Source organism: Brachyhypopomus gauderio, chromosome 7 (assembly GCF_052324685.1).
Source record: "Brachyhypopomus gauderio isolate BG-103 chromosome 7, BGAUD_0.2, whole genome shotgun sequence".
NCBI lineage: Eukaryota > Metazoa > Chordata > Actinopteri > Gymnotiformes > Hypopomidae > Brachyhypopomus > Brachyhypopomus gauderio.
Genome location: NC_135217.1, coordinates 21,278,609 through 21,297,342, shown reverse-complemented (window position 1 = coordinate 21,297,342; position 18,734 = coordinate 21,278,609). Strand labels below are relative to the sequence as shown.

General features: G+C 41.3%; 3 protein-coding genes across 3 annotated transcripts in view; 2 read left to right on the top strand and 1 right to left on the bottom strand.

Annotated features, from left to right (window-relative positions):
• thsd7ab (thrombospondin, type I, domain containing 7Ab) overlaps positions 1–2,495 on the top strand; it is a 70,042-nt gene extending 67,547 nt beyond the window's left edge. The window contains exons 27-28 of the mRNA XM_077012551.1: positions 244–331; positions 531–2,495. Of these exons, the coding sequence (XP_076868666.1) occupies positions 244–331; positions 531–621 (179 nt within the window). The 3' untranslated portion in view covers positions 622–2,495. The remainder of the gene's footprint in view (positions 1–243; positions 332–530) is intronic.
• On the top strand, positions 1,209–6,878 carry LOC143519758 (neurexophilin-1). Its single transcript, XM_077013506.1, is given in 3 exon segments — positions 1,209–1,379; positions 6,314–6,660; positions 6,662–6,878. Coding segments are annotated over 3 exon segments (735 nt in total).
• A 5,172-nt stretch (positions 6,879–12,050) lies between these two features.
• On the bottom strand, positions 12,051–18,595 carry rbm24b (RNA binding motif protein 24b). The gene is made up of 5 exons (XM_077012550.1): positions 18,117–18,595; positions 17,679–17,802; positions 17,077–17,131; positions 16,674–16,733; positions 12,051–14,011 (listed from the first exon to the last, which is right to left on the bottom strand). Exons 1-5 carry the CDS (start codon positions 18,282–18,284, stop codon positions 13,690–13,692), a joined length of 729 nt encoding a protein of 242 aa, XP_076868665.1. The 5' UTR covers positions 18,285–18,595; the 3' UTR covers positions 12,051–13,689.
• Between the last annotated feature and the right edge of the window lie 139 nt (positions 18,596–18,734).

The window sequence follows — 18,734 nt, the reverse complement described above, 5'->3', positions numbered from 1 at the left end:
CAGAGTGGATCTGTGGGCGAGAAGAGGAAACATTTGGACTAACAGTTGTGTTTCACTGTAATATCAGCTGTATATGTTATGCAGTTCTGATTTAGTCTTTTATATAGTCCTTATTTTACTCAATTATTTAAAATCATAAGAATTATTAATGACTAAATGAATTGTCCATTTTATTGTCAGCGTCAGATTAGGAATCACATTGCCTGTAACCAGTGTAGCGTAGAGACCACTGTCTGTCCACAGATGGCAAACTGAAGACCTGGGTGTACGGCGTGGCCGCCGGTGCCTTTGTGCTCCTGGTCTTTATAGTGTCCATGGTCTATCTAGCATGGTGAGTGTCATGTCCATCACCACCGGACAGACGGACTCTTTCATGAGTGCATGTAATCCAGTATCTCTGATCATTGGCACAAGCCGTACTACCCGTAGGAATGTCTGTCTCATTAGGGTTCATTATTATTTATGTTTTGTGTGATAATTGTTTTTTCTGGAACATGATATGAATGTATGTTGCTTCCTTTTGCCCTCAGCAAAAAGCCAAAGAAACCCCAGCGAAGACAAAACAATACCAGCAGGCTGAAGCCCCTCACTCTGGCCTACGACGGCGATGCCGACATGTAGACCTGCTTGGGCAGCTACACACACACACACACACACACACACACACACACACGCGCAATCTTCAACACTTAATTCCAAACACTGAAACCCTCATCCACATGAACAGCGGAACTTGAAGATGCAGGCAAACAGTAAACCTCAAGAAAGGTTCCCTTGGCTACAGCCGAGCCTACAGAGCTCCCATAGAGAGAGAGACTGTCTTTTCTCCACAGTATTACTTTATTTTCAAATATCTAATATTTGGCAGCATCAAGGTCTTTCCCCTCAGGCCTCATTAGAACATGGATAATGTCCCCACTTTGACCTCACCCTGGACCCCATGGTAATCTGGGAACTCACTCTTAACCCATTATTAAACCCATTATTGAAAGTTGTAAGAAGTATTAACAAGTTTGCTCCGTTGATCACACTCCTAGTGGACTAGAGGTGAACTCTTCTTTGAGAAATCTCGGGCAACAGCCTTTCTGTGGGAAGGAAAGTGTGGAGGAAGGCGGGCCCCTGCTTCCAGAAGCCCCGCCTCTGCTTCCAGAAGCCCCGCCTCCTCTCCGTCCTCCCGGCCAGGCACATTTGCACTATATTAGTGCAGCATGATATGCACTTCAGTCAGGGTCCACACCGAGCGGCTCCTCTCGCTCGGAGAGTGTGGCCTCGTGGGCAGGAAATGGAAAAAGGAGGAAGACCGGACGAAGGCGTGTACAGCAACGCCGAAGTCGTCCGTGGAGAGCTCCGAGGATGAGAACGTGTTCAAGAAAAAACACGTTTGAGTTTTTCCAAGCTGAAGTTTGGGAGGATTTTGCTTGTTTTCTTTGCTGTTGTTTTCTTTTTCTTTTACTTGTTTGCTTTTGATCCGATGTGCATTTATTTGATTGTTGGTTGTGTCTGTTTTGCTCATCATAGTTTGGATGTGTATTTTATCATTTGATTTTCATTTTTACTTTATTTATTGATTTATTTATTTATTTATTTTAAGATTATTTGTTGAGATGCACTTGTGAGAGGAAACAAAACCATCGTGACACTGATGCTGTTTCGTGCTTGTTGGTTGTTTTGTGTGAAGACCAGCAGTTCTGCCTTATTGTTGAACAAGAAAAGTTGAAAATGTGAAACAAAAAATGGTATTAATAATAATAATTTATATAATTGCCAGTTCCTCACAGAACAGTGCAGATGCAATGCAGATGTCCAATATGTACAACTAATTTACATTTGTGTTTTTTTTTTTTTTAAGAACAATATGGCTTCCCAAAGGTAATAGCTATAATAACAGTGACAACATAGTTGTATTTTATAAGAATAATGACATGCAGGTATAATTAGAATGAAAAGATCTGATTTAGTCTTTTCACTGCAACATTTAATACTATGCCAAATTTACTGCTTTAATCTATGAAATGAATCAAACGCTATATGTAAATGAACTCTGTCTCATGATCATGAACCATTTAAGACATTCAGTGACTGCATAATTCAAGGTTCTATTACCTACCGTATGTAAATCTTGGAAAAAATGAAAAGGTTGGATATTTGTAGTTATATGATGCTGATTTGTTATACCAGCCGCTGGCTGCTCATCAGTAGCTGGTATCACTTTCACTCTAGCAGATGGTGAAATGGATGCTTACTTTTACATTCGTATGATGTGTAAATAATGACTATTTTTATTGTTTGGGGATCCTCATGAAAGTGTGTACATTTCTTTTCTATTGCACACACAAAAAATGTTTAGTAAAGATTTAGTACAAAAGAAGTGGTATTGCTTATCTTTGTTCACGATGTTGAAATCCATGTTGTAAGAAAATCTAACGTTTAGTGCTTTTTGTACAGGTTGTTTATGTATCTGATGATTCACAGATAATAAATGTACAATATGCTGGTGTGTTGGTGCTATGTTTTTGGTTCAGCAATGTGTGTGTGTGTGTGTTTGTGTGTTTGTGTGTGTGTGTATATATATGAACATCCAGACAGGTAAAGTCATATAGCCTGCATGGTTTTGACCAAGCATCAGATCAAGATACTTTATACTGTATACAGTAAGTTCTGTATATGAAGCAGGATAGCACAGTCTAAGGTTGTGGCAATGATCCAGTGGCAATATAGAGGACCAAGTCTAGAACCAACTATATGTTTATAATATGGAAATTATTAAATAAGACCACAGAAGTGCTAAGGAACTTTCTCAATTCTGTTTGACAAACATGGATGTCAAAAGGAGCATAACAAGACCCTCAATACACTGCATGTAAGGGCCAGATAGGAGTGTTTTCATTACCAGAAGAAGGTGGCTTTCAGGATGTACACTGCAGGGTGATGATTGTCTTGCATAAAGTCCAGTTTTCTTTGTTTGCATCTTGTGTAGATCATACTAAACACAAAACAAATTACACTTTCGACCACTTTTTGGCTAATCAAGTGCATGGATTGCGTTTTGTGGAAGTACCTTTAACGGGACCACTTAAATGACTCGGTATTGCGCTTAAGTATCTCCCACGCGCTCCCGCCCTCGTCCACTGAACTCACTTCTGCACGTGGTTGAACAGGGTTCGATGCTCCTGTTCAGACAGTTAAAATCCTGTTCGGGTTCTTTTAAGAAACACAAATCCACGGTCCAAATCTACATATTCTTTCTCTTTAAGATGAACGTTCGTGTTTTATTAATTCTATGAAGTACTTAACACTTGAATTACGTTTTTTTAATCGCGCTTGTGATGAAGGAAAGTGCTAAGAAAAGTTCGGAAGCCTTATGAAATATGCTTTCTGCGTACAATCTGTTGTGTCTTGTGATGCTGCCCACCATGTACGAGGTAAGACATTTACATTTGTTCTACTCTATATTTCCAAACGTCTCGTCTGAAATTCGCTGATCGTACTGACATTAGCTATAGAATCAGCACCACGGACAGCTCCGTTTGCTTTAGTTTGGCTTGACGCTTTTATAGAGCGCCATAAAATGTTAGGCTATAATAAACTATACATTACAATTGTCAACAAACTACGCTAAGCTATGTTTAATAACTAACAAAATTGAAAGAATAACAGAATAAAACAACTCACAAACACACAAAAACAGAAAATATCGTTATAGGTATAGCTTACCTGTACTACTGTTAGCATTTTTAAGTCTGATTTTGTGGTACTTCTTGGTTAACTTTCCAAAGCAACTAAAAAAACTAATTTCAGCGTTGATTGGGCAAAGCCGCTGTGAGATTACATTAGTTCGAACATTGTCCATTTCACCTTATAAATAAATCGATGTTCATTTACATACTTTATAGAATACATTTACATACATACTTACATACTTTATAGAATACATTTACATACTTCTTTATAGAAAACATGGTAAGTGTCACTCAGTGAACAATTAGGATCTGTCTGGTAGGAATTCTGTAACATACTGTTATAGATACCTTTAATTATTTATTTTATTTTAATTATATAGTTTCAACAATGTAATAAAACCAAATAAAGGAAATGCAATTCCTATTTGACTATCAGTGCCAATCACTTAAACTGTATCTGTGACATCCTCTTTTACGTCACTTTTATTAAACAAGATTGCGCAATAGCGCACAAGCAACATATACCTCACACGGAACGTGTAGACATTAGACAACGACGAGCACAGGACACTGCGCGAACGCACATTAAATAGACAAACCACATTAGCCCCAAGTGATTACGAGACGATTCACAGGTGAGACAGATTATCACACGACATAACCCCCACCACGGAGATCCACTGACGCAGACAAAGCACGTAGACAACGTTAACACACGCCCAAAAGGGAGGGGCCGGGGTCCTCAACGTGACAGTATCTAGACTGTAGAAGGACTTATTCATTCATTTCATAGTACAACATTCACCAATGGCTGGTTGCTTGGATGGTTTTATCAGTAGTATATACTGTTTACTGTTTAAAGACAAATATGTTAAATAGGCTACAGTTTTTCCAATTAAAACAGCTGTTTACAGCCCATAGAGGTATTTCTGATTATGCCTGAGCTTTAATTTAATCAAAATCGATCAGCAGTCTGCACACATCTTACATCCCAGACACAATTCCTCTTTAAAATGGCAGTAGCCATTCCGCTGAATCTGACTTTGTGTAATATACAGTAGATAATGAAGCCGTTTGTACAACCATCCTGAGATTAAGCTGTTAATGTGTGTGTATGCCTCAGTAAACGTACAAACTCAAATACTCAAATATTCTCTGAACTAAATGAGTTTGAGCCTCATATAGTTTGAGATGCACTTCAGCATAATAAACAATGTGTTAGCACTGCCACTTACATTGTGAATGCAGCCACACTCCTACACTTTGTGTGTGTTTGTATCTGAGATTAGAACATATAGTATATCAAAAGTCCAGTAATAAAAATGCTTGTCAAGATCATGCCACATTGATCGTGTAAATCTTTAGCCTTTGAGTGCAGCGTCACGTCTAGTCCTACTCTATTATAAAAAGGCCTTATCTGCCTGATTGTCACTTTCCGCATTAAAAGTTGATTATGTGACCTAGCGCTTTGGAGAAAGAGCAAGGTACTGAATAGTAAATCAAGAGAAAACAGAAGCATTCTTTTTTTGTGAAGATTATCTCATTTAGAGAAAACCACAGGGGGCTGGAATTAGGAAGTAGTTCAATTAATGTTTCCTTAGCATAACATTTTATGATCTGACATGTCTACCATTGTTTAATATTTTATTTCTGTTTATATTACATATGGGGGAAAAGCTCTCAAGAATAAATTTGCACCACAGGATTTTAACAAGTACAAGTGGCTCACACTTATGTGAACATTAAGTGAACATTAAGTATCTTTAAAGACAGACACAGAGAGGGAGAGAGAGAGGGGGAGAGACCGAGCTGTTATAGCCCAGAGGTAATCATGAGCTCACAATGAAAGCAATTTTTCATATGCTCTTTAGAGGTTCAAGTTCTAAATGAGTGTGAATAGACAGAGCTATCAAATGTGAAAGGGATTCATGGGCAATGAACTACTGGTCACACTCTTCATCCCCTGTAACAAAGTCAATAAATGAAGCTATATGATTTACCATTCAAAAGCCTCGTGGAGAGAATTTAATTAATGTTTCTTTCATCAGAGACTAGATTCCCATGTGATAGTTGTGAGGAAATGTTGCCAGACTCTTAGCTTAATTAAATATACAGGCTGTGTACTGTGATATGTGGCACACTGTATAGCTCTCTGGTTTGTCCTTAGCTGTTTCAAAAGTGACTTTACATCAAGTTCATGTGTATGAGCTGAAAAGATCTTCTCATGAGTGACAGAAGGTAATATTTGGAGTATTGATTTGCAGGCTAACTGATAAAATGCCTCACATGCACAAGACAAATGTGCTGTCAGATCGTATGAGGTGGAGTCAGTGAGTCACCGTCCCAATCCCAATCGTGAAACACACCTCTTGGACACGAGCCCGTTAGGACAGTGCACCTCACTCGCTCTTGATCCATTCGGTTCTTCAACTAAAACCTCAGCGCTGCACTCTCTATTTTTGCCTTTACAGACTATTGAAGAAAACCTTCCAGTGGTGTCAGACCTCCAAAAAAGGGAAAATTTTCAATCTGCAGGAAGTTCGGACTCTGACACTCTGCAACCTTCCATTGTTCAAAACAGTGCTGCTAGCCTTCCTCTTTGCCCTACGGTTGAGACGTTTGTATCCGAGCAGGAGCTTGGAGACCGGCTCCCTGACTACCCAGGCCCCCGGCCTTGGGTCGAGCAGGCTAAACGACAACCTCCCATGAAGTCAGGGAAACTAAGGAAGGTGTTTGGCTGGGGGGATTTCCACTGCAGTATAAGCACCTCATCCCTGGAACTGCTGATTAAGGGCAAGATAGTGGACCATGGAAATGGAACCTTCAGTGTTTACTTCATGTGCAACACAACTGGTTTTGGGAATGTGTCTGTTGGACTGGCCCCACCAACAAAGGTGGTGGAATTTGACCAAATGTCACAGACTGTGGTGCAGGCCGTCAAGTTCAGGCTGTTCAACTGCAGAGTGAAGTCTGAGAAGGTGGAACAAAACAGCAGGGGTTTGCATTGCAGATACAGACAGCCGTTCAAAGGCGTGCCACTACCAGCAGACCCACAGTCATGTCTCGCGGCTCTGCTCCAAACCATTCAAAGTTATCTGTGTCTACATTTCTTTTTACAGTGTGGACTACAAACTCTTCAAGAAGGTCTGTCCAGACTACAATTACCACAGTGAAACCCCTTACTTTCCTTCTGGGTGATCATCTGAATGAACTTAAAAAACACACATACAGAAAAAACAGTGTTAAAACTGTTGTGTTCAGAGGTTATGTATTGGATTACAGTCAGGAAATGTGCAAATAATATAACTATATAACCATAGCTAAGGTAGAAATACATTTGAAAACTGTACATTCTACCATAGGGTGGTTAGTTTTCAGGCTATACAGGTCATATAGGCCTACTGTATGTAGTTATTGTGAAACTGAGAAAAGACACAAAAAATGAGCAACGTCAAAGATTCAGTGTAGTAAGGGATCATGTTCATGCATGTGTGACATCACAAAGATGTGTCAGTTTAGTAAGGGATCATGTTCATGCATGCGTGATGTCACAAAGATGTGTCAGTTTAGTAAGGGATCATGTTCATGCATGCGTGATGTCACAAAGATGTGTCAGTTTAGTAAGGGATCATGTTCACACATGCGTGACATCACAAAGATGTGTCAGTTTAGTAAGGGATCGTGCTCACGCATGTGTGACATCACAAATATGTGTCAGTTTAGTAAGGGATCATGTTCATGCATGTGTGACATCACAAAGATGTTCATAACCTTACAAAACTGACGCATATTTGAATTCAAAACACAATTGAATAGATGTTCCTCATTTTTGTTTCTTATTATTGGTTTTGAAAAGTAAAGAATATTTTGTTTTCAGACTTCCAAACTGCTTACAATTCATCAGATTTTCATAGTAAATATATGATATATTTTGTACGGATGCACAGATGACAGGGAAACATGAGTTTGTGTCCTATCATATGCAGCATAGCCTTGATTTCCAGGCATATGTTGTTACCGGCTGTGCAGACATATATGTTGCCTTTGCTGTGCAGACATACCCTTTACAAATGTGCGCGGTCCACACACTGCAATAAAGAAAAGAGAAAAACAGAATGAATGCACTTCAATATTAGATCTTCAAATGTATTATTCATACACAAAAAAATGACTTGTATTAAATCAGTGGAAACATAATGAACCCTTTTGCTATGATATCTGCTGTTATGTGATAGTGGCTTTTATGAAGTGACTTTATTAGTTAACTGAATTGTTCATAATTATTTTCATGACACATTGTTGAGCTCAGTTAAAAACCAGATACTGTTTTTGGTTCTATTTGGTTCTGTTCGGTTTAAAAGAAAATAAAGGAACAGAAATAAATGAATGTGCTTCTTAAGGCTAATGTTTGTTATCCTGGCTGGAAATTGTGAGATACCACATACCACATGGATGTTGCTTTTAATAAGTCTCAGGATATCTATGAAGGACAGCTGAGTGACTGCATTTACAGGCAACATCTTTTGTGTTATTTATTATTGGTTGTTTTGTTTGATTTGTTATTGGTTATTTGTGTTTAATCCCAAGGCATACAGGCACATGTAACCCCATGTAACCTCATGGCATTGTCATGTTTTTCCTCATCACCCCATGTCAGCAGTCTTTCTGGAAATTCTCACTCTAGCCATTTTTTCCTGATACAATATCTGCACAGCTGTCTCAGTTGAGACTGAGGACGTATTAGAAATACTGCCAAATACAAAACAGCCTTTTGCATGTGTTAAATGTGATTTCTCCCTCTTTCTGTCGCTCTCTCTCACACAAACAAACACAAATAGGAAACCGTGTAACATATGGCATTTTTAATATGGCATTATGCATGCCCACAACACGTCTGACTACCAATGATGCACCTCTCTAACCTATGCACATGTAACGTTTTTGTGTATTCGTCTAGGTCACTGTAAATGCTGTAATTGTGTGGTCTCTTGAGCATGTCATTGCAGGCTGTGGATTATGTTTTCTGAAAAGAGCAACATTATAAACCCTTTCAGACTTTCAGCCTTCAAACACTTTTGCACGTTGAATAAAACTCAACCTTCTTGGACGTCCGTATGCTCATCTCCTAATAACTTGAAAGGGAATGATTCACATCGCTCCATAAGGGTACTTCCAGCATATAGTAAGTGGTCTTCTGGCATCTTTCTGGCGTTATGCTGCCATCTACAGGCAAAAAGTCGATCATCTCTTTACACTATACTCCGTATTTCTCACTGATTGCTGAACTGATGATACAGCTGATAGTAAACTTACAAATGTTGACAAATGACACCGATAACCCTTATTATTCAGCGACTTCGTTTGCTGTATTCACATATGGCAGATAAACCACGGTCGCGTGGTCTGAGACTACTTGAACCCCCCCGTGGTTTATACTGTGATACTGTAAAAACTAAGTAGTATGGGTCAGTTGCGCGTTTTCATTTACTTCCAACAACGCGGCTGCGAACCATTTCTACGATCTTTACAGGTAAAATGAATTCAGGGTATCTGTACGTGGGCATATGTGGTTCTGCTGCAGTTTGTGTGTGTGGTGTATGTAAATTCTGTTTGTTTCCTCTTCTCATCTACTTCATGGAAATATAGCAGAGCCAATTAACAGCGGCATGATATGTGGCCATTTTACACTACTCAACAATATATTGCTACATAAATAAATTTGAGCTCCATAGTAAAGGACCTGCAGTATGAAACATCGCCTGAGAACTCAACACGATAGAGGAGCAGAAATGAACGAGTCCTCTTTCACGGCAGCACGGCATCTTTCTGGTTCACCACAACAGAACTGAATTCGGTTAATTAAAAAACAACTAAATTTGAAACACTCTGACTTTGGATCTCACATATAGTGGGGTCGTCTTTTCTGAACTTCTCGTCCTTTCGCTCCTCTTGTCTTTTCATGTCTGTTTTAGATGTGCAGCTTTAGCACTAGGCTTTTCTGGACTGTGTGTAACGTTACATTTTAAGGGGCTGTTGCATTAAAGTTTTCTCGTGATTTCTCCTAAGCCAAGTCTTTTACTATGACATTTTGTTGACTTGTATAGACTTTGATAGCTTAACCTTACCAAAATAAATAAAGTGGATAAAAGTGTGTCTGACAAACTTTTTTCGCATATCATACGTGTGAAGTGTATTTTCCTGTAAATTAATGTATTTCTTTTAAAATGTTTAGACATGTTTTAGTAAAGGAAAAATACAGAAATTTTAAAACCAAAAAACACATTGCACATGTACAATGAAACTGACAGTGTATAAGGCCTCACCTTCCCAAAAGAACTGATCACTAACATATGCACTGATAAACATTTTTTAAAGCTTCTTATATACATGCTTATATGAAGCAAGCACGAACATATTAAAATGAAAACGCACTTTTCATTAAGTCATAACCTGACCTTCACATATTATGGGTTATTAGAACCAAAACATTTAAATTTTACAATGAATGTATATTTTCATTCACATTGTACACAAATCCAAAGGTAAACCCAATTCTTTATTCCTATTTTACACCATGTATAAATTTTCACACAGCAAAGTAGAGACATTTTTTGTTTGTGATGTTTTATATTTATCAGTGTACATGTTGTTCACTACAGTGTGTACTATATTCTGTGCCATAAGTTAATCAATTTTACACTCCATGAAAGTTTACATAAAACACGTGCCAAATAATACAAAATTATGATTCAATTAAATATTAAACACAAGTGTCTTCTATTCTATTTTCTTCAGCAGCCAGTGAAGCTGTTAATGTGGAATTAGCTCTCCCTTAATTAGTGGCGTTTGTTCTCGTCCATTCTGTGGTCATGCCAATCTGAGCCTTATGCTGATTATACAGAATTAAGACTTTGCCTGAAATCCCAGCTTTTATATGACCAGTGATTTGAAGCTTAAGTGATTAAGCTGTGAAGCCTAAACTTTCTGTATAAACAAAAACAACAACACATTTCCATCAGCTCAGTTCACAAAAACATAAAGTCTGAACATGACATGAGTGTTTACATTCAGGGCTTGAATGCTTTTTTAAAGCAGAAATAAAAACACCAACTTACTCATGGGCCATATATATTAAACCAGAGGGAATCTGGTCGCCCGACAGAGCGAAATTGGCACTGCTCTCTGGGTGGGAGAGATGGCATTACTCTGTGCCTGTCAATCACAGTGACACTAGCCAATCACGGATGTCCGTGTGCCTGTACCAGGGCAGCCAGTGCCTTCCTCACAGTCTTCAGCCATCCTGCCTTTCAGCAGTTTGATGAGACGCTGCTTGGCAACACTGGTCTGAGAGGACTATGGAGCTTGCCTGAACACTCCAGGCCTGGTAGGTGTTGTTTGACGGGGGAAGGCCAGATAACGTAATGAATGGGAAATGGCATGATGACTAAATAGGGAGCAATATATATATTTTTTAATCAACAGGTTTTACTTTCACTGTCACTGAGTCTTACCGTGCTGCCCACTGTCCATGTGTGACGCTGAACGTGCTGATTGAATTTGTATTTGTATTGTCCTCTGTTCTTATGATTGGTTTTGCCAAACGTCAGGATCCCTTTCACCTCCTGGCTGTCTCTAATACTCAGTCCTGGGGAGAAGGACTTCACAGAAAGAAACATGTATCCATGTATTGTTCCCTTCGCATTGGAGACTCCATAATCAGCAGAAGCTGAGAAAGACCATTCCATCCGGGTCTTAAAGTCTGTTAGGTTGCCTCACCAAGACCCACTTACATGGATCGATGCCACATTCAACCAGTGTCTCCCAGGCCTTGTGGACCCAACTCTGAGCTCCCTGTACTGCTCGGGATAGAAGGTGGCAGTGATTAAGGAGAGACCCTGACTGGAAGTGACGGTCTGCTTTTTAGAGATCACTCACCCGTCAAGCCATCGTTGCTCTCCCAGTAATGGATTTGTAGAGACTTGGCAACCTACCCGGTTTGTACGTTCCACCTGTCCTGAGGCCTGTGTAGTGTAGGTGCAGTGCATGTGTTATCAGAAGTCGGTAAAGCTCTAGTTAGATGGGCCTGTGAAGTGTGTGTCAAGGATGGTTTGCCCACACTGGGGAATAAAGTCCAATCCCCAAGCATCTTAGCAGTGTGGCAGGGCCTTGTGCCGTTGCTGTGAGTCACGAAGACATGATGGCTACTGATCAATGTGTTTAAGCTGTTCTGATAACTGTGTCTGCCATATGCAAAACATTTACAAATAGTCACATTTGATCAATTACAGCCTAAAATGCTGTAATTTAGGCAACTTTAGTGAATATTACATAAAACATATGTTTAAATTATTATAAAGAAAACTACAATTCTGATGCAAGGACCGTTTTATTTTCAAGATATTCTTCTTGTAATACATCATTCAAGTATAAAATTGAACCCTATTTGTAAAGTACACACCCATCACAAAGTGATGGAAAACCAAAGATATCTCACTCACAAATGCACAAGCACACAACTACAGTAGTGACAGCAGCTGCTTCCTAGAAAGTGTTTACAGCCAGTAGGGCAGTCTAAGAAGCACCTGTCACTGCAGTATACTGACAGCATCGTACACCGTACACAAACCCGTCAAATCCAAACGTGCATTTCAGCAAGTTTTTTTCATATTCATAACCTATGGGATTTTATAAAACAATTTCTCCACCACAGCCTGGAACACATCTACGGTTTAAACATGGGCTTACAAACAGCAGTTAGTGAGAAAGCACAGGGATCAGACTTTTCCTGGAAAATATGACGCCACTTCTCTGACCGATAGGAGCCCTAGCGCATGCAAAGGAGCATTTTACCCCTGGATTTATGCAGCACTAACAGAAAAGACATTACTCCTCTGACATATGCCACTGTAACCATAGAAACAGTTTCTGATTCTACGATGCCATAGGCCGGCTGTGCAAGCCGGCAGTAACTAGCACCTACAAGTTGTAGGAGAAACTGTTGTGATGAGTCATGGCGGCGTCTCATGCAAAGCTCTCTCTGATATGGTCGCGAACATGAATAAGCACACTGAGGTTGGCATCTGAGGTTAAAGGCACTAAAACCAGGAGAAAGAGAGCTAGAAGAACACAGCTCTGCATAAATCCTGCAACAGCCTCTCAGCTCTACGAGAGATCATTACACTGACATACTCTCCTAACGTCTGAAGCTGTTTTGTTCCTAAATTTGCTATGCTCACAGTGTTTACAAAATTCCGGAAACCACCAATCTTGCCTGTTAAAAAAACATACATATAAAAAATGTCATGGATTGTCCACATGGCTTAGTTTTTAAAAAGCAATATAGCATTCAAATCCTCCAGTGCTAAAGAGAGATTCACTTAAGCACTCTCAACAGTTCAATTAATGTAAGTGATGATGCTTCTGGGAACCTTACCTTACCAGTCCAGTGATGTGGTATATAGTGGGACAATCACAGACAAAAACAGTACAACATGGCCTTGCCTTATTAAATAAACATAAAATAAAAACACAAACAAATGGATTAGACACAACCACTGAAGCACAATTAAACTTCATTTCTGTCCAGTCACAACACTGATCTCCGTTTGAGCAGCAGGGCTGTCAGAAACGTCCCAGCATGTCCCAGTTATCCCAGTTATCCCAGCACACTTCCAGTCTGTTCCCCCCAGCAGCATCAGATCACACACACGTCTCTTTGTCCCCTGCCTCCTCTTAAGCCCAAGACACATGGACCCAACATTCTCCAACAAACACCGACATCCATATGATGCCTTTTAGGGTCACCAGTGATTTGATTACGGAGTGAAAGGGTGGGAGATCACTCTAGAAACGTCCCTTCCGTGCTAACACAGCACACCGACCTGAGCTTTGGGACGGCTGGGTTTGTTCCTTGGAGAATGTAGGGTTTTTGTGTGTTCCAGTATAAAGTGAACCGAGGCTCCGCCCTCCTGGCTGCACCCTCCTGGCCCCGCCCTCCTGGCTCCTCCCCCTACTGCATACGGTCCGCCTGCAGCTGCTGCGTGTGGTACTGGCCGAAGGCCGCGGCGGCCGCCGTCATAGGCGTGGAGGAGGACGGCGGTTGCTGGACGTAGCCGTACCCGGACGCGGCCACGTAGCCGGCGGCGGGTGAAGCGGCGTACGGGTACTGGTCGTAGGTGGTGCCAGCAGCGGTGGAGTACTGGGCGTAGGCGGCGGTGGTGTAGTCCAGGTATGAGGAGGCACCCGCAGCCGAAGCAGCCGTGGTCTGGACGTGTGGGATGACCACACTGGGCTGGACGAAGGCCTGAGGATACACGTAGTGGGTGGGGATCCTGCAGAACATCACACACACATACACACGAAGGTGTCAGTCCCCTGGACACACACACTTCACATAAGAGGTGACATCCACACAGCCGAGAGGTTAATACACAAACAGGGCTGCCGTTGTATAGCTTGGTGACTTCAACCAACATCCAATCATATTTAGCTTAAAATTCAACATGCAAAAAACATTGAGAATTTAAAATAAAACTTTCTGATAAATATGTTACATTTGGAAACAGTAATGCAACACTAGGACTTGTTTAGATTAGCTTGCATTTAATACACAACCTATTGTTTTGAATAGATTCTAATATTAAAATAAATGTTTCTTGAGTGCTTACTCAAGAGACCCTGTTCATGTCACCTGCCACCTGTTTATCTGGTCATAGTTTATCAGCCCAAAATATGCAGCCAAACAGCGCCCCCTGTGGGCAGACCCTTTTGACTGACACAATTTGTGCATAGCATGTTAGAGACTGGTCACATAAAAGATGTTTCTTACACAAACCAAACACCGAAAAGGTTGGTGAAGAAGTACAAAACTGATATGATGATGCCTCACAAACATGGCAACCCCATTTGGCAACCCTATCACACCTGAACAACACTTGCCCACGCAAATGTCCAGACAACAAATAAAGCAGACAACACACTATTCGGCTGACCACTACTGAAACACTGACAAAATGGTTTAAAAAGAAACCATTTTATTTTTGTAATTGTTTTATATGTAAAGACACACACACACAGGTCTCTGCGTCTGCACACACAGCTCTAATGGAACCAGTTGAATGTTAGATAAAGACTCATAGCAGCATGAAAGGCAACAGATGGATGTGTTCGTGCTGTTTATTCTCACCAATTCTCTCTCAGAATGCTAGAAGGGGCATGCGAGTCTCCGGTGTGTGTCTCTGTGTCAGCCCTGACATAGGCCCACAGGCTGATCAGCGCACACACACACACACACACACAGGCTGATCAGCGTGCGCACACACACACACACACACACACACACACACACACACACACACACACACACACACCTCCATACCCATAGGCTGGTCAGCCCAGACACAGCATAACAGGAATCTCTATGTGAAGACAGAATACAGTTCTATCTACATATGTTTCTACCCAACATTCGGTCTATCTGTCTATTACAAATCTAGCTACCTGTCTTCCTTTTTGTTTGTCTGCCTTTTATTATTAGGTCAAAACACTGTGGGTTTCAAACATGACAGCACAGAGCGTAATTCAGCGGTGTAATTCGGGAGTGTAATTCAGGAGTGCACACAGTCCATGTCCAGTCCCGAGTGTCAGCGGACAGCAAAGCCACACATAGTAACAGGTAATAGTGTGTCCTCACGCTGTGGGCGCTGGGGGCTTAAAGAGAAACCCAAATCCACATCCATGCATTCCAGGGTTAAAAATACGGCTGTCACTGAGCTCATGCACTCAGTCACTCGGCGCTTTCCGGGGGTGACCTCGATGATCTGTGCTGTTTAAAGTTCACGGCTAAATAAGGCGGCTTTCTGAAGCCTGGGCGCGGAGAAAGACAGCTGTCTGTGGCAGCGTGACACCCCCCTGCTCCACTCCACGCCCCCACCTCCACCTCCACCCACACCCCCACCCGCCGTCCTCCAGTCGTTCTGTGACAGAGGAGAGACAGGCAGGCACAGCATCACAACAGAGGCTCAACAGCTGCTCTGGTGCTCAGACCCTTTTAGATCAGGACTGCAGCACCCGCACAGCCATGGAGGTGGGGGCACCGCCCGTCTCTCCGTGAAGGTCAGGGAAACTGGGTTACGCATATCTCTTACACAAGGCTCGTGCTCCAGGTCTGGCCTCCCTGATGAAGGTCATACATCTGCGTGCCTCCTAATGCATGTAAACATCGGAGCTTTTTAACTTATCTATGAGCACGTCATATTTTCATTTTCCTAGTTTCCCTTTTGTACGTTTTGGCTGTGTTCCATTTTCTTCATCCTGTGTTTGGCCTATATCACAGATCTTCTGATTACGATTCATGGATCAACATAATTTTTCACTATAAATAGCTCCCATACTTTCTATAATTATGATTTGAATACTACATCTGTCATTAGAAAGAGAAAAAAGGTCACCAAGAGCCACAGGTTAAAGACAACAGATACAGCATGCAGGCCATTAGCTGGGGTGCAACACTCCAACAAACAAATGAAAGAGTAAACAAAATAAACTAAACAATAAATAAAAGAGCAGCTAAGCTACAGCACAACTTAACATGAGGGACAACAGTCAACACCCTCAGATGAAGTGCAGAAATAGTCTGAATGCTGAGTGATGTCACTTGGCCCCTCCCTCCCTGGTGCTAACCAATAAAAACACAGGATTCAGCTATTGCGTCCTCTCCAGACAGTGCCAAGCACAACCAAATTTAAACTATCCAAAGAAGGAGACAACAGCAACAACATCCATGCAGCTAATCCTAATTTTCAGTGCATGTCTTCCTAGTGCCTTAGGTAGTCTGTGCAAAGCAGACCTGAGTTATCCCTCCTAACTGCACAGAAGCTCCTCGTGTTAACCGTAACCCAGCCTGTGAGATCAGAACAAGACAGGATGGGGCAGAGTGAAGTGACACGCAAAGAGAAAAGACACACACACACACACACACACACACACACAAACCTCATGACCTGGCGAAAAGGGGAAGGATACTGTAATGGGTTCTGATCATCATCACTATCTCTAAGACACAAAGAAGAGAAGAGGGTTCATGACACAAGCAGTAGGACATTTGTTTTAAATGCACATTTATCACTGTGAAAATGAAAAAATTAAAATGAATAATAAAAATGCAAAAACAAAAGCCGTGTGTACAGGCCATAAATGTGATAACTAACATTTCTCTGAACTATAGAATGGTGTTCGATCGTGTCATTTCAAACCCCAAACTAGTATATTTAATGCATATGGAAATTATATATTGTTTAAATTGTTTACATATATTCTTGAATGGGAGTGCTAAAAATGCATGGAAGATTTATAACTAGAAAATTACATCAGTAATTTTTTGTATATCTCCACTTACCCATAAGGCCTTTGGATAAATGTCGGTTGTATCTGAGCAACACCAAATGAGAACCCTGGGAAAGCATACACATACACACACACGCGCGCACACACACGCACGCGCACACACACGCGCACACACACACACAGATTTATCTTACAGAAAGAAAACAAATAGTTTATTGTTACATGACACTAGAACCATTTGGCCTCGTACACAAAACAACGAGTAACACTTCCTTTACCTGTAAACTTAGATTTAAATCTAAAATGTAAATCGCAGGGCTGAGGCACAGGGCCCTGTTAATCATAAGGGCCGTCTTGAGCTGCATCAATCTCATGTTTACACAAGCAGAATGCAATATCACCACTCTTGGAGGGTCACAGCATGGCACTTGTGATCCTACAAACCCGCCCCAAAGACACCCAACTCATCAATTAGGGCCCGAGGGAAGGCCTAGCACCCTGATCCTGTAAGACTGGAAGTGCAGAAGTCTTGTGTGTGTGGTGGAGACTGGTTATGGGCTTTTATCTGTGCACTCGTTCTGAAGTCAGCCTAGGGGCTCCGCAATGTTTTTTCTTCCTTGAAGTGTGACCTCAACCTGACAGTGGAGTTCCTACCTGGCTGCATGATCCGGGGTTTGGCCCCCAGGTAGGCCAGGTTCACGTTGGCCTTTCGGCCGTCGATGATGGGGTTGGGGTCCTTACAAGCTCTCTCTGCTGATGCTCGATCCGCCATGGTCACCTGATCATGGCAGACGACCAGAAAAGACATTCCAAGCTACAGTCAAAAACATAATCTTCACAGGATGTTTTAGTCTTGACATAATAAGAATCTGCTAATTTTATGATTTTCATACATGTCATACACATGTCACGTTTGAACTACTCCCCAAATCAAATAGTTTTTTTGGTCTTATTTTTTAATTGGAGAGTAAATAAATAGATAACAGTTGGTTACATTATATTAATATGTACCATGCTCTAAGAGAAAAGAAACACAACCATAATCATTTCGATCAACAGCAACCAACAGCGACAATGTCAGACGGAACTTACAAACCCATAACCCCTGGACTTTCCAGTCTGCCTGTCCGTGATAACGACGGCTTCCTCGATTTCCCCAAACACTTCAAAATATTTCCTGAGGCTCGAATCCGTGGTGTGATAGGGAAGACCGCCAACAAAGATCTTGGTGTAGGTCGTATCCTTCTGAGACGTGTGCATCCTTAGCGCCGACAGATGGTTTATGAGAAGAAGCGTTTGTTGATCAAGAAGTGATTCAAGTCGTCGAGCGACCGCGTCCTCCACGGGGGAGTAAAGCAAAAGTCCAACAGAAATACGCCAATTCTTTGTTCCGATATAGCTACGGATGAAGGTGAATAGTGCGTGTTTCAAACGCTAAGATAAAAGTTTATTCGCCCAGGCAAACTTCATTCTGCGCCTTTGACAGTTTGACTCTGTCGCAACTCGGGACTTCTGGAAACTCCTCCTGAACGTGGGTGGCGACACTCGTCCTCTAACAGACGACCACTGCTCTATGGCTGACCCAACCACAACTTACACACATGCTAGAATGGTCACACCGCCAGTGATTACATATTTATGGTTCTGATATATTCATCTAATATTTATACTTGGGCTACACATAATAGTGGCATTATTAGAGAGCTTACC

Coding starts and splice junctions, on each gene's coding strand:
- rbm24b (XM_077012550.1), bottom strand. CDS start 18,284: ATGCACACGTCTCAGAAGGATACGACCTACACCAAGATCTTTGTTGGC. Junction 17,803..18,116: donor AGTCCAGGGGTTATGGGTTT/GTAAGTTCCGTC, acceptor TGCCATGATCAG/GTGACCATGGCGGATCGAGC. Junction 16,734..17,076: donor TTTATCCAAAGGCCTTATGG/GTAAGTGGAGAT, acceptor TTTGTGTCTTAG/AGATAGTGATGATGATCAGA.